Source organism: Haliotis cracherodii, unplaced genomic scaffold (genome assembly GCF_022045235.1).
Source record: "Haliotis cracherodii isolate W230 unplaced genomic scaffold, xgHalCrac1.p SCAF_8, whole genome shotgun sequence".
Taxonomy (NCBI): Eukaryota; Metazoa; Mollusca; class Gastropoda; order Lepetellida; family Haliotidae; genus Haliotis; species Haliotis cracherodii.
Window position 1 is genome coordinate 23,784,995 of NW_027266341.1, and position 16,335 is coordinate 23,801,329.

General features: G+C 41.7%; 1 protein-coding gene across 3 annotated transcripts in view; it reads right to left on the bottom strand.

Moving 5' to 3' along the window:
* The window catches only part of LOC139449752 (serine/threonine-protein kinase DCLK2-like), a 79,908-nt gene extending 65,068 nt beyond the window's left edge, over window positions 1-14,840 (bottom strand). For 2 of the 3 annotated variants that reach the window (XM_071231278.1, XM_071231275.1), the window contains exons 1-2: window positions 14,748-14,840; window positions 11,731-12,452 (exon numbers count right to left, since the gene is read on the bottom strand). In XM_071231278.1, the coding sequence (XP_071087379.1) occupies window positions 11,731-12,447 (717 nt within the window). In that variant the 5' untranslated portion in view covers window positions 12,448-12,452; window positions 14,748-14,840. Of the gene's footprint in view, window positions 1-11,730; window positions 12,453-13,696; window positions 13,775-14,747 lie in introns of those variants that run through there. The other variant, XM_071231276.1, reaches the window with a different exon arrangement.
* Between the last annotated feature and the right edge of the window lie 1,495 nt (window positions 14,841-16,335).

A 16,335-nucleotide genomic window follows, 5' to 3' on the forward strand; every position in this document is an offset into this window, starting at 1 on the left:
GGACAGCTCTAGCCCACTATTCGCTCGTCACGCCGAAGACCCAAGTTCGACTCCCCACATGGGTACAATGTGTGAAGCCCATTTCTGGTGTTCCCAGCCGTGATATTGCTGGAATATTGCTAAAAGCGGCGTAAAACCATACACACGCACTCACTCTAGCCCAGTAAAATTTCCCGTGTAACAGTGGGCTCTGCTGAAGTGTTATCGTTGCTTCCCAAAGGGACTGATTTCATTTATAGATTGCATTGTCTGTGTAGACACACCGCCAGCTGTATCATGGCACTCGTCCGAGGTTGACCTGTGATCGGAGCGAGATACATCCTAATACTCAAAGGTGACATTTATCTTGACTGAAAGCGTGACATTTCAGAACGTGTGAAACGTATGTATTTAGCGGTTCCGTGTCTTCTTAAACCGTTTGTCACATGCTGCAGTGGGGTAGTCTGGTACATAGTGCGCCCGTTATAAATAGGTCATGACAAGGTATAGTTCCGATTTTCGAAATGATTACATGTATTTGCCTAAGTTACATTGCATCGACCAAACACACCAATATGCACGAATTATCAAACTGATTGTCGTGTTTTCGAGAAAGTGAGTGTGTTGGGTTAAACGCCGTTTTCACAGTTTTCAAACAATATCACGGCGTCACAGCTTGATGTGAGAGGTCAGTGAGTGAGTTCTATTTCACGCCGCTTTTAGCAATATTCCAGCAATATCACGGCGTCTCAGCTTGATGTGAGTGAGTTTTATTTCACGTCGCGTTTAGCAATATTCCAGCAATATCACGGCGTCTCAGATTGATGAGAGAGGTGAGTGAGTGAGTTTTATTTCACGCCGCTTTTAGCAATATTCCAGCAATATAACGGCGTCTCAGCTTGATGTGAGTGATGAGTGAGTGAGTTTTATTTCAAGCCGCTTTTAGCAATATCACGGCGTCTCAGATTGATGACTGAGGTGAGTGAGTGAGTTTTATTTCACGCCGCTTTTAGCAATATTCCAGCAATATCACGGCGTCTCAGCTTGATGTGAGTGATGAGTGAGTGAGTTAGTTTTAATTCACGCCGCGTTTAGCAATATTCGAGCAATATCACGGCGATCTGAGAGAGGAAAGCTGGGAGTGATGCAGGAGTCAAGAGTTTTATTGAGATAACAGTGAAGGCGTGCATGTCCGTTACCAAAACATGGGCTTTGGAACTTTCAAGTTTGGTGCGGCTTCTGACAGTTCTTACACACTGCGTCAGTGCAAAGTAAGAAAGTAAAGTGTGTTTGTTTGTTTTTTAAGTCCGCTCTCGGCAATATGTCAGCTATGTGACGACGGTCTGTAAATAATCGAACCTGGACTAGACAATCCAGTGTTTGACATCATGAGCATCCATTTACGTAATTGGGATACAATGACAGGCATCGACAAATTCAGCGAGTCTGACCACCCCATCTCGTTAGTCGCCTCTTACGACAAGCATGGGTTACTGAAGACCAATTCTTACCCGAATCTTCACAGGGTACAAGCACGGGTTGCTGAAGACCAATTCTATCCCTGATCTTTACGTAAATGGAGTAAAGCACAACGTAACGCACATCATTCACGCTTCAGCGTGCTAGGATTGTCACTTAACCCGAGCTAACGCCCCCTTAAAGCGTATGACACATCGGAATCTGCGCTTACAGAATCCTACAATCACCGCCAGAACATCTGCCGTCTACCACGCATCCCGCGCGATCGGAATCACGTATTCCACATATCGATCAGACCAATTCCGTTCCCTGTACTCCGGCAATATATACTTCAGAGAAATAAAAACATCCTATGACTAATAGTTTATCAGCGTTGTGACTCATACGTTACTGCCATCTGCACTGTTTAGGAGCGTTGTCGGTAACAGTTAATTCGTCATAAAAGGAGCAGCGATGCGCTATACAAGAAGATGGCGATACGTATATAGTCCGTATAGACCGCATTTAAACGGATTGCCGTCTTCCCGCTGGGATTCTGGAGGTGTGAGGTTATCTTATGGATGAGTCGTCCATTATGAAAGAAATGTTACTAATCACCTCCTTTGACGTAATCCTTTTCACTTTTGGGCGGAATGGGTGGCCCAGCGTCCAAGGGCCCAGCCACTCGTTGAACAGAGTTGCGTCCCTTGGATCCAGCTAAAATTTGAACTTGAGGTGACAATGGGTGACATGCATAGCTCGATTGTTCGCTGAATATTCTGAATGTTCTGAAGTAAAAATTGTATAAAAAAATCTATTGTTCTGCATGTTTGAAGCAGTGATCGAAAATATATCCTGTCTCCAACAAAAATCCCAGACCCCACCAGAATAAGTTTGTTTGTTTGTTGTTTAACGCCACACTAAGCAATGTTCAAGCCATATGACGGCGGGATGTAAATAATCCAGTCTGGACCAGACAATCCAGTGATTGACACCATACACTTTGATCTAACCGATTGGGATACGATGACATGCATCAACCAAGTCAGCGAGCATGACCACCCGATCCCGTTAGTCGTTTCTTACGACAAGCACAGTCGCCTTTTACGGCAAGCATGGGTTGCTGAATACCTATTCTAACCCGGATCTTCACGGGTTCCACCAGAACAAGAAAATGCGGGGATCCCTAAACACAGACGCTGTTAAAACAAATCAGAATAGGTATAATGTATACTTCTCTCAAGTAAACATTTAAGAAAACAACTGTGCAATCGGTATTACTTCTCTCCCACCAGTTTGGATAATATCCCCCCATGGCACCACTAATCCAGTAAAGGTTATGGGTTTGCGGGCACCTGTTATTAGTCCACGTTCCCCACATGCCATTACTACACGCTTAGAGATATAAAACACTTCCGATCAAAATAAGCCTCGCACATTTTCATTACCGTGAAACGAGGGATATAACGACAACGATCCGAGAGCAAAGAATCAATGGTTATTTAAATTTTACATCCCGGATAAAGGCGGAAAATACTACATGTTTGTTAACCAGATTTATATATCATCATAGGGTGTCCGGGTCACTCCACGTGACTTGTCAAGCTGGGAAATTTCAAATTGACGAGAAAACAGTTTTACTCTGAAAATCAATTCAAGTGGGTGGTCTTGACTATATTGATCTCAATTTCAAGCTGATGAAAATAACTGTGCATAGAGTTGAAAATAAGTGTTCTCCTGCTCGCTGCATTTTGTTGATTGAATTAAACTTTGAGTAATAGGCTCCTTTAATGCAAACCTTCGTTTAAAGGGTTCGTGTCTGCCACTACAGCAGCAATAATGTGGGGCGGTGGTAATACCCTACTTAAAGGAGCAGGAATGCTGGATCACGACTCGGATAAAGACATGCCCCTGCTCATATTGCAATAAGCTATATTATTGTATTGGTTTTTTTTGTTTAACGCCGCACTTGGTTATTGCATGTCATCGATCCCAATGGCTTGGGTCGATGCTCATGATGTCAATCACTGGATTGTCTGGTCCAGACTCCATTATTTTTCAGACAGCCGTCAAATAGCTGGAATATTGCTGATTTCGGCGTTAAACAACAAGTAAAAAACTACTCACCTCGACCAACGTTGCTTAACTTCGTCTGATTAGTTACCTTACGCAGGACAACGTGCCTCAATTTACGAGCGGGCGACTGTGGTACATCAAGGTTGATTCAGTGTCCTTATTGTAAAATGTGTAGTTCATATCTAAACCCCAAGCTGATTCTACGTAAGGATACGTTTCCGGTACAAAATAATTATGTTGACTACAATTATGTGTGACCAGACTGTCTGTCATCTAAATCTGAAAGCACTGGTCGTTGTTCATGCTATTAACCACAGGTGAGTCGGATGTGATCATATAGTAACATATACACCGGCTATGACATATAAGAGTCGTATATACTGACAGTGGCGTACAACGTCACTCGTAAATCATGCTTTAACCACAGGTGAGTCGGATGTGGTTATATCGTAATATATACACCGGCCTTGACATAAAGGCGTGGTATATACTGACAGTGGCGTAAAACATCACTCGTACTTCTCAAACGCCAACCAACCTGATAAACATAAGACGTACCTATAACGTAAACAAGCCATACACGTTTCGACAGGTAGGTTACCAAAGCCTTCGCTTGAGCGTGTCAATAGCAGCGTTTGACTTCGCACCTACAACGTACTTAGATCGCCATTCAGGGTCTTCTCAGTGGTATGTAAACACACCAGGGGCGCCCAATGCTTGTGAAATTAAACGAACTTAAAGAAGACATTGAAAGCCCTAGTAACTGAAGCCATCTATTCACACTCACGGTGCGTGACAACCAAGTTTAAAGAGTTGTAAACACTTTATACACCTATTGATCAGATTCGCCCTTCCACAATATAACCTACTATATAATACGACCCATGAAGGTCCGGGTTAGAATAGGTCGTTAGCAACCCATGTTTGCCGTAAGAGGCGAATATGCTTGTCATAAGACTAATGGAATCGGGTGGTCAGGCTCGCTAAATTGGTTGATGCATGTCATCGTATCCCAACTGCCTAGATCGATGCTCATGGTGTCAATCACAGGACTGTCTGGCCCAGACTCCATTATTTACAGCCCACCGTCATATAGCTGGAATATTTCAGTGCTGCGTTAAACAACAAACAAACAAAACTGCATATAATATTATTATGCCCATACGTCCCTGTCCGAGACCTGCATTATATAAGGCTTAACTACCAAAGTAAGCTGACACGCCGTGAGATAACTGCATTAACGTTCAAAGTGGCTTTAAATCAAAGTTATTCACACTATACGTTACTATAGCAAGAGTTAAAGGGCGGGAATAATGTCATTCGCAACAGTACCCATATACGACACGTTTGGTTTCTGACGCGATGAAGTGACGTCACACACAACTTTAGCATACAAACTCTTATTCGAAGAATGTCAAATTATATATATGTTCATACCATTAAGACCCGTTTCATCCGATTGTACTTTCCTGTAACCTTCCAAAACGAACGGACATTACACAACTACAAGCAAAGAGCTTCTATAATATAACCCAAATTCGGTGTTAGCATATGCCTGACGAATCCTATTGCGTCAGAATTTACATAACCAGTGGTGCTGAGGGCTTGCGGGCCGAGTTAACTGCTTTTCCTCTCAACCCAGATGGGGTGTAAATTTCAATCTATTTTCATAGCTACGCATTCCACATTGAACTACCAGGGGAATAGATCGAACTTCTCACAGCATGTTAAAGAGAAGATTCAATAAATACTTCCCCGTTCAAGGGTATACTGGTTACCCTATATTGTCCGTGTGTCTATAGGTAATAGATACCTTTATCTGACCATTACACCAACTTAATCCCCACTGTGCCTGTAAACGTCTCACAATACAGTATATTAAGCGGCAAAACATATCTGTGGCGGTAGACCGGGAGATATACGCTATATCGCATAATGAGGCCAGAAAGTCTATATGGGTGATAAGTATATGCAGACATGTGCTCTGAGAGAAAGGTTTATTTGCCCCCCGTAGTGACTGTAGTAGGCTATATCACTAGTTATAGAGGGTTGTATTGCACGAGATAGTATACTGGCATCTCATATGCATTTTTTTAATCAACAACCTTAATTCCAACGTGTATCGAATTACAGTTAACTACGGTTATAACGAACACGCTTATAACGAACTGACGGATATAACGAACTAACTCTTTAGTCCCGACTATTTGCTGCAGTTATGCTGTATATATGCTTATAACGAACTACGGTTATAACGAACTAAAAATAGTTCGTTATAACCGTAGTGTACTGTAGTTTGAACACGAATAAACATTTGTTTACTGCGTATGGATTCATGTGATAATATATGGAAGGATTAACAAAACTACCCAGCGAGAGAGTGCTTAACACCGCATCAGCATTATTGGAGCTTTCCGCGGCAAATACCTAGCGAATCCACTTATACAATTGCCCAAAGCGCCCGGGGCCGCTCATTCTGTATCACATTTTAACACAATAACCGTAATTTTTTTAAACTGAACGCTTAAGAATTATAGCAGTTTGACGGATTAACTCCTATCCGTTAATTGTCTATTTGTTTTCTAGGTAATCCTATTCCCACCAGTAAGCAACGAACTGCTTGCAGAAATACTGCGGAGAATATAAGAAAAACGTATCGTTTGTTTGTTGTTTAACGTCGCACTCTGCAATATTCCACCTGTATGACGGCTGTCTGTAAATAATCGAGTCTGGACCAGATAATTCAGTGCTTGACACGGTGACATGCATCAGCCAAGTCAGCGAACCTGACGTAATAAATATTCAAAACCTAAAGTACACATCATTAATATTCTACTCCACATCTGATAGGGATACTCGGATATGTCATACTGTTAGTAATGTTGAAGAGATCAGTGTATTGAATTTACTTAAAACGAATCTGCACTTGTTGAAGTTCCTTGGCATTACTGAATACTATTCGCACGACAACATCTATCAGATCCGTGATGATCCGGGGTAGAATAGGTCTTCAGCAACCCATGCTTGCCGTAACAGGCGACTTGTCGTAAGAGGCTCGCTGACTTGGTTGATGCATGTCATTGTATCTCAATTGCGTAGATGGATGCTCATGATGACAATCACAGGATTGTCTGGTCCAGACTCGATCATTTACAGACCGCTGTCGTACAGCTGGAATATTGTTGTGCGGCGTTAAACAACAAACAAACAAACAAACAACATATTTCAGCAATCAGTAATATTCAATCTAAACCTGGACAGCATATCCTTATCAAAAGTTGAGTAGCATAACAAATAAAAATACTATTGAAATACAAGAGACTACTAACTCGGTGAACCTATACTAGTCTGTATTATGACAACGACGTTAATCCATGGGCGTTACTGTAGATTATCACAATATCCGAATGTCCAGTCACAAGTCACCAGCGCTACAGTAATCCCATCAGCGTTCGTTCACACCTGGCTTGACGAATACATTTTATATTCTTTGATGTCATTCCAAGGCCTTAAGACTTACGCCTCATCAACGGGGAACAGTGGCATGTAGAGTAGTGGGAGTCCTGGACACACGCTTGTAATCAACCCTCAGGCAATAAGAAGAATTATATACTGAGCTACTATACATGGAACCATAAAAAGAGCCTTTGCTGAAATACATCTGCTTGTCATATGCCGTAAGGTCACGCTGGTTTCATTCAGACACTGTCGGGGTGGTCGGGTAGCCTAGTGGTTAAAGTGTTCGCTCGTGACCCCGAAGGCCCGGGTTTGATTCCCGACATAGGTACAATGTGTGACGCCCATTTCTGGTGTCCCTCGCCGTGATATTGCTGGAATATTGCTAAAAGCGGCGTAAAACCATACTCACTCACTCACTCAAACACTGTCAGTTTCATATTTTCTCTTAAATACTACGACGTCCTAATCTAAAGTTTGTCACAATTAGTTGACACCTCGATTTAAGTGTGACATTTCAGTATTGCATTCTTTACGTTTGAGAGGAATCTAAACTCCTGGGGATACGGTCACGGATCAGTACATCTTATGAACATGACAGCTCCTTAAGTTTCTGATATATTTGCACAAAGTTCCAGTGGTAGAAACTGACATTTTTAATCCAGTAGTTCTCATAACGATAACATATAGCAAAACCCTTACAAATGGCCTTATGATACTTTAACTATTGGGCAGTTTGGCAAGGACGTAACGCTGAGTTCATTTGTGAGACACTGGCCTGATAATACTGAAACTAATCCTTATTTTGGCGTAATTAAAGTTTAATGTAAGTAGTGTTATGAGTTATGACTAACAGATGTTTTGCGTACGTAAAGTATGAATAATGTCTGTTTGACGCATGTAAGGTGCGGCTATCTCCTTGTTTGACGTATGCGTATACCTTTTTGATGTAAGTATGCTCACGGCTGTTTGACGTTAGTACAGTATACCCCTACGCCTGTTAGACGTAAGTATGACCAAAGCCTGTTTGACATAAGTAAAGTATGACAAAAGCCTGTATGACGTCAGTGAGCATGACCAAGACCTGTTTGACGTACATACATTTGGCGCAAGTTAAGTATGACAATACCTGTTTAATGTAAGTATGCCTGACGCCTGTTTGACGCAAGTAGGTATGAGCAACGTGTACATGTTAGGCGTAAGTATGACTAACGCCTGTTTGACGTAAGTAAGTATGAGCAACGTCAGTGTGACGTAAGTAAAGGATGTCTAACGCCTGTTTGACGCAAGTAGGTATGAGCAACGTGTACATGTTAGGCGTAAGTATATATAACGCCTGTTTGACGTAAGTAAGTATGAGCAACGTCAGTGTGACGTAAGTAAAGGATGTCTAACGCCTGTTTGACGCAAGTAGGTATGAGCAACGTGTACATGTTAGGCGTAAGTATGACTAACGCCTGTTTGACGTAAGTAAGTATGAGCAACGTCAGTGTGACGTAAGTAAAGGATGTCTAACGCCTGTTTGACGTAAGTAAGTATGCGCAACGTCAGTTTGACGTAAGTAAAGTATGGCTAACGCCTGACTGACGTAAGTAAGTATGCGCAACGCCTGTTTGACGTAAGTAAAGTATGTCAAACGTCTGGCAAGCGTAGATTATGTCTTACCCCGTTTAGTACCAAACAGAAGTATGCCCACATTCCTTTGTAAGAGCATGCAGGTCAAGCGGGCCTGACACCGGTTTATCAAGGAAACAAATGACGTGTCCACAATAGACCAGTTTTCTTTATTTCCAGCAGTAACGTAATCTTGTTATCCCCAAAATATGTAGTCATTCAATTACAGGGTTGTGGTGTCCCGATAAAGCCGACTACTTTGAGACCCGTGAAATTTCCGGGATAGAATAGGTCTTCAGGAACCCATGCTTGCTGTAAAAGGTGACTATGCTTGTCGTAAAAGGCGACTAACGGGATCGGGTGGTCAGGCTCGCTGACTTGGTTGATGCATGTCATCGATCCCAATTGCGTGGATCGATGCTCATGATATTAATCACTGGATTGTCTGGTCCAGACTCGATTATTTACAGGCCGCCGTCATATAGCTGGAATATTGCTGACTGCGGGGTTAAACAACAAACAAACAAACAAACAAACCGACTACTTTGACAACATGGTCTGAAGTATTCAAGTGCCTGTCGACCATCGGACGTGATGACTATATTTCTCACGACACCACTGTCGGCTTAGATTACCGTTGAAGTGGTCTTACATTGTCATGGACACACACATTGAACACTCAATTTTTACACATGTATGGAAGTTTTCATAGCTATTATCTATATACGCAGACTAACATGAAATCTACCCGTGAAGATCCGGGTTAGAATTGGTCTTTAGCAGCCCATTCTTGTGGTAAGAGCCGAACAACGTAATCAGTTGGTCAACTCGCTGACTTGGTTGAGACATACGCGCGAACCCCAATGTCAATCCCATGATGTCAATCAATGGATTGTCTGGTCCAAACTTGATTAATTACAGACCGCCGTCATATATCTGGAATATTGCGGAGTGTCGCGTTACACAACAAACACATAATGAAATCGTTTTTCTTCGTCTCTGAAACCTTGGAACGATAACGACTTCAAACTATCGCCGTGTTGTCGTTCTAGATCAAAGGTTAATCAGTGTGTATATTCAATAATCTACCACCTCACACTATCTGCGTGTCGTGCTAGAGCTGACTAATGAGGATAGGATGGACATAGTGTGACCTTGCTGACCTGTTATTGCACGTTGCTCATGCTATCAACCGCTGGGTTTCGTGATCTAGACTCGATGATTTACAGCTGACGCGATATAAAGCTTAACATTTGCAGAGTGTGACGTAAATCAACATTCCGTCACTCACAAACACATAACGGCTCAGATACATTCCGTCACGAACAAACACACATCGGTGCAGAGACCGTGAGATGAATTAAAAAACCATCACCTACATTAACACTGTCATTAAATCAATTCACAAACCCCTGTATACATCTACCAAGCAACTTCGGGCCATACTACGCCACTGTAAGCAGCTCCCGATGTCACAATCATGATGTGTCGTACTCGGACTACTGGGATGTGCAGATTTGCTCCTGGAATCGAACATCTGCTAATTGTAATTGATAACGCGTGTTTTGAATATTATCCGCGAGGTGTCGTTTACAAGTGAAGTCAATAAATCAATTCAGTAAACATGTACTTGTGCTGCTGTTTACAGGGATAGGCACGGCCACTATTCCGTTAGCCCGAGACTACTGAAAAGCTATAGGCCAGTTGTTTCATCCCAGAACGAGTTATTTTACATACCCACTAGTCCGAATGAAATGTGGATTAGTTATAAGACCAATCGTGTCTATCCCTGGTTTATCCGCTCTGCACAAAACAGGTGCGCCATTAATGGTAGGATAAAAGCATCTTTGTACGTCATTCTTGTCTTGGGCGGTATACCAATAAACATGCCGCTCAGTGATGGATTATAAATATCCTTATGATTCCTGGTTCTACGAAATCTTATCGTATTACCGTAACATCCTAAATGTTTGTGTCTTCGTCTAAGCTTTGTTAGACGTACACACGTGCTTCTCTCCGGTAACAAGTCTCAAGGATGGCTCAATGATAAAGCAGGCCTTTGGTAGGGACCGACCATTTGATACCAGATACTTTTTTTCAGAATCTGCTGCAAAACTAGCTATATATTTTTCTATAAAACACATTGCATAAAACAACGTAATTATTGTGGTGACAGACAGAGAATGTCGTTTTTTCCCCAACAATATGAAGCATCATTATTATCTTATAAGAATTTAGGCTACAATTTCTTTTTTTCTATAAAATCCCAGCCAGAACCCCCCTTCCCCCATGACTATCAAATGGTCGGTCCCTCAAAGCCCTCTTATTTACTTCATAAAATGCAAGGTTAGTTTGATTAATTCCAAAACGAGCATTGGTATGTGTTTAATGAGTGTGACTGCTAATTGGTTTAAAAAAAATATTCATTAACAAACCGTAATTGCAAAAACGCGCCCGTATTGCCCATTCTCTACCGAGTAACGCTGCCTTCTTGCGCCTGAGTGTGACGCAAATACATATATACGAAGAAACGTATTAGGAGTCCGGAAACACATTTTGAAAACCTCTTATTCTTTAGGGCGTATGTTATTCCATACCTGTGGCGGGTCTTTCAGACACGCAAGTACAATGGTTCTACGTATCCCATGCTATTCTATTTTGATGCCAATCTTATCACTTGTATTGATTTTTCCTCACACATGACAAATATCTCTTAATTATCTTTACACAAATAAACAAAATCATCATCTTGTCTCTCTGGAGACCATCTTTTTTTAAATCCATTCCATCGGAACAAATTGAACTATCATACTACATGCCAATATTACAGTTGCAATAAAAATAACCTAGAACTGATTACAAAGTTGCGTCGGCGCAACGATCTCCACCTTACCCCCATTTCTGAAGAAAATGTGTTGCATACAATATTGCTAATCCTGGATGTATATATAAAAATATGATTAGCTGACAGATGTTTACAATTTTGGTAAATCCCAAGATCGGGGTTATGGCGCTGAAAAACCAAACATATCCAGGAGAAATCTGGTTTTGGACCAGAAGATCCTGGTACCCTAGACCTCATGGCCACCCTTGTCTCGCCTGAAGACCTTGAAGCATAATTGTTAATGATCTGAAACATTCACATACCTGTCGACCATCCAGCGTAAATATTTTCCTGACGGCACCACTGTCGAGTTTGATTGCTTCTGTTATGTCCGTAAGAACCTGGTCGAACGAGTGTGCTGTCTTTTTATTCAGTAGTATTCTCACTGCCTTGCGTGGTTTACTTCCATTCCGTATAATTGTAACCAACTTTGGCTTAAGGGTGAAACCTTTGTTTTCATTCTCGTACGTGTCCTTGGCAACCGAGGCGCCACCATCTTGTGAGTCAGCACCGCGAGATTTGTTGTTATAATTCCAGTTTGGGGACGAACTTGTTGTGTATTCTAAATTCTTGAACACGTCTGTAGAAGCACAGACATAACTCTCACCTTCGTGGAGTTCATACAAGTTCGTTATTTTCTTAGACCCATCCATGGTAAACATGTGTCGGACACCATTTGGAAGCACCACTTTGTCACACAGCGGGCTAAGGGTTAACTCTGCCATGAGGGACTCAAAAGTCCTGAATCTTTCAGGTGATACAGCATAGATCATGCCTTTAAAGAATCTGTCCCCATTTCTGTAAAATCTCACTTTCTTGGCGCGTTTTTCCTCCGACATTCGAAGGATGCTGTGCCTGATGAGCGACCCATGGTCACTGTGGCTGGTCGGACTGCGTGCGCGTCCAGAGCGCGTGCTTTGACGGCTAGCTCTGGCGTCTTGCCGGCTGTAAGCGAAGTGTTCATCGTAGTCTCCCATCATATATACTGGAGAACAGAGAAAACGATGTATTCATATGAATTCGAGAAATATATTCTTGGGTTACATAACACGATGTGACATTATGATTGTTTATTAATAATGGAGAGAATACTAAAGTAATAATGTAATAATTGGGAAAAATCTAAACTACATTATAATCTATACGCCGTTATGGTTGGAACTTTCACCATCTTCTAACAGAATAATCCTGTTTTTCAATTGAAAAACACCTCTCCAATCTCTGCCACAAACCTGCCCTAAATCTTTGGCTATTATAACAACTTCAACAATACCGTTAAACACGTTTTTATGTTCCGAGGCCCATGCTTAAGAGGCACTTATCCTGTCGTGGATTATTTCGGGACTTCGACAGAACACTTTCCAATGCCACATGGTCTAGGACTTATTGAACAATATCGCCCGTACGGCTGGGGAGATATTGAGCCTTAAGCTCCATATCGCTTGAGGTAGATTTATAGGCTCTCGAAATTTCAGGTACAATGCTTCACTTATATGGCAAATGAATTTAAATGGGTGATCATATTTGACTTAGGATTTTAGACTTAGTTACTGGTATTGAGAGGATGTTGAACACAATCTGAAAAATCGCTACCTTTCAACTGTGAGGTCATTTCATACAAAACACTTACATGGTGCTTTAAGCTTCCTGTAATATGTGTTACAACATAAAGGCTAACAATTTCTGTTACGTGTATCTTGAAAAAACACAGATGTGGATTGGGATTTTAAACGGGGATGGTTAGTGTCTGTTACCTTTGACACCATCCGAACAAGAACATACAGTGGAATGGCGTAAGATAACAAGGGGTTTGAAAGGTGATAACCAGTAATATAGCCTGCATGACGGACAGGGTAAAATGTTTTGTTTGGTTTGACACCAAAACTAAGTTTGGACGGGAAACCTAATCACAACGCTTTTTACATCTTGCTCACATACGATTAGGACAAAATCAATACATTGCCACCCAGCGTAATTTTTTATTTTTTTATTCAAATTATAAACACTAAAGCCGTTTTTTACATGCTAATTACTTCTTTACGTTGAACACAATGGAGCTGGCAGTAAACAAATGTCAAAGTATCCCGCCACTTTATTCAGATCGACAGCGTACATCTGGTGACGGTACCAAGCAGAGACAAGCCCCATTTATACCATGGCCAGTGGCAAGTTTCATTGATTTCGTGGTTGAAGCGAAACAAGAGGAACGATAATACAATATTTACTTACAGCTTAATGCTAACCTTTGCTGCTAGATAGCCAAAATGTAATGTAAACGAAGATACATTGAATCCAGTGACAGTTGGGTCCGAGTAAGGAGTGCGTCAAGTACTATTTCACCCTACTAGGTTGATAACAATACTTATACCATGGGTGACCAGTTCTGCTCTCATATCCCACTCCTTTAGCTGGGGGTTGTCTATGAAGTAATTCCGTGACTCAAGTCTTATTCACCGCTGCTAATCTATAATCTAGATGTACTTGTTATGATCGATCTATCGTTTCTATCAAGCGTGGTTCATATCACCGACACTTCGACTTGATTACTCAAGTCAAATAGTAGGATTTCGGTTTCTAAACGGCATTTAAACAGAGAAAGCACCGGTTGTCTATAGATCTATATCACCAACATATCCTATGAACATATATGTTTACTTTTGTCTATGCGTAGCCATTCAAAATATAATATTATGTAAGTGGTGTAGACAATATCCTCAAAGAAATGTTCATTTAAAAAATCTAGGTAAATATGGTTGACAGGGATGAAAAAGTACATGATACCTTAAAGACGTTCACCTCATTTACTTAAGTCGGGAACAATTGACATATGAATGCACAAAATGTGTCTCTGTGTGTGTGTTAAAGCAGTTTTTTTCTGTCCAGCCAATATTGGGTGTTATCTTTGAAGCGTTCTACAAAACGTGTAACTTTGCTGATTGAAATGGATATGACGTGTACTTGTGTGTTGTACAATTACACAGACAAGTCATTATCAGCGGTGTATAAACATCATCACACGCCGACAGTCGGAATTCCCTCGACTTGGAAAACAACGATAATCCACCTGATAAATTAGATTCATTCTCAACAAAGAAAATTCGATGAAAATAAAGGGTGGCATGTACAGACAATGTCGTCATAAGCATACACGTTACAATCTGAATAAATTTAAATATATATGAATGGGGTGTCGTTCAGATACATGGGAATACCCAATGGCGACTGGGGTTATGGGTAGTGTATACAAACAAATATGAGGACCATATTCGGTCTCGCTTACCTGAAAACCCCACACGCTGTCTCTATCCTCGCCGGCAGTCTGCGAGTTGCACAGACAAATCCGCCCCTCACACGATCAATACAAGCCACGGTTCTTCATAATTTATGATTCCCGTAGCAGACGACATGCCGTAATACCTGCAGAGCAGACGATCGGTTGGTATGAGTGATAACAACACACGACCTCGTTCTGGAGCCACACGAACCGCTTGCAAGTGTCACGTACTGGACATGCAGTGGACGATACCATTACAGTATTGGGTGAAAGCTGGTGGAAATTTCTTAGTATATATTTGTTAATAACACCCTAACTCCACTCAGCTTTGGTCGTGAGATACCAGATCGTATCAGCAGGTTTGGGCCAGATTTAGTTGCTGTCGATTCTTAAGCCCTCTAAATAAGATTAGTAAACAGAACGGCCCTGGTTTAGTTACGCCATTGAAGCGTGAATGGTATTGTCCCGGTAGGTTTCGGGTGTGGGATTTCCCAGCACCATGTGGAGTTTACGGGTATGACAATCAATCAGCATGTTTGACACAGATACGAATTTCATGGTTTGTTTCCATCCATGCTGATCTCATTTTAAATGACAACGGTTGTGGGGAGACACGGGGTTCAACGTCGCGTTTAAGATTATTCAACTTTTATAGCCACGGACTTGTACGTAATTGTGTTGCAGCTTGTACTAGCCGCGATCAATGCTGGTTTTATAGTGTTAGCCCTCTGAGATACCGTTTTGCAGTTTCAAATTGATTCCCCGTTCGGACTCCAAGCCGACCCGACCAGTCCTTATTTTATACCCTTAATGCCGAGCGCCAGGCAGGGTAACAATAAATACAATGTTTTAACGTCCTTTGGTCTGATGTTGCCGCGGATCGAACCGACGACCTTTCGCGCTCTGGGAACACGCCAGATGAGAATGGACTGCACAGTACGTACTAACAGAAAATGTTTTAAGATTGAGCTAAAACGTAGGTGGCATAACCAGTGTTTCATCCATTCGGCTTAGAGGAGGATGATCTTAAGAGAATGTCCAGTATGTATATTTTAAGGTAGTGTTGTTTCTAGTGAGTGTTGTAACGTAAAGTGTTGTCCAAAGTGTATTGTAACGAAATGTGGTGTCCAGTGTGTGTATTGTAACGTAGTGTGGTGTCAGTGTGTGTATTGTAAGGTAGTGTGGTGTCCAGTGTGTGTATTGTAAGGTAGTGTGGTGTCAGTGTGTGTATTGTAAGGTAGTGTGGTGTCCAGTGTGTGTATTGTAAGGTAGTGTGGTGTGCAGTGTGTGTATTGTTACGTAGTGTGGTGTCCAGTGTGTTCACTGTAACGTAGTGTGGTGTGTCCAGTGTGTGTATTGTAACGTAGTGTGGTGTCCAGTGTGTGTATTGTAACGTAGTGTGGTGTGCAGTGTGTGTATTGTTACGTAGTGTGGTGTCCAGTGTGTGCACTGTAACGTAGTGTGGTGTGTCCAGTGTGTGTATTGTAACGTAGTGTGGTGTCCAGTGTGTGTATTGTAACGTAGTGTGGTGTGCAGTGTGTGTATTGTTACGTAGTGTGGTGTCCAGTGTGTGCACTTTAACGTAGTGTGGTGT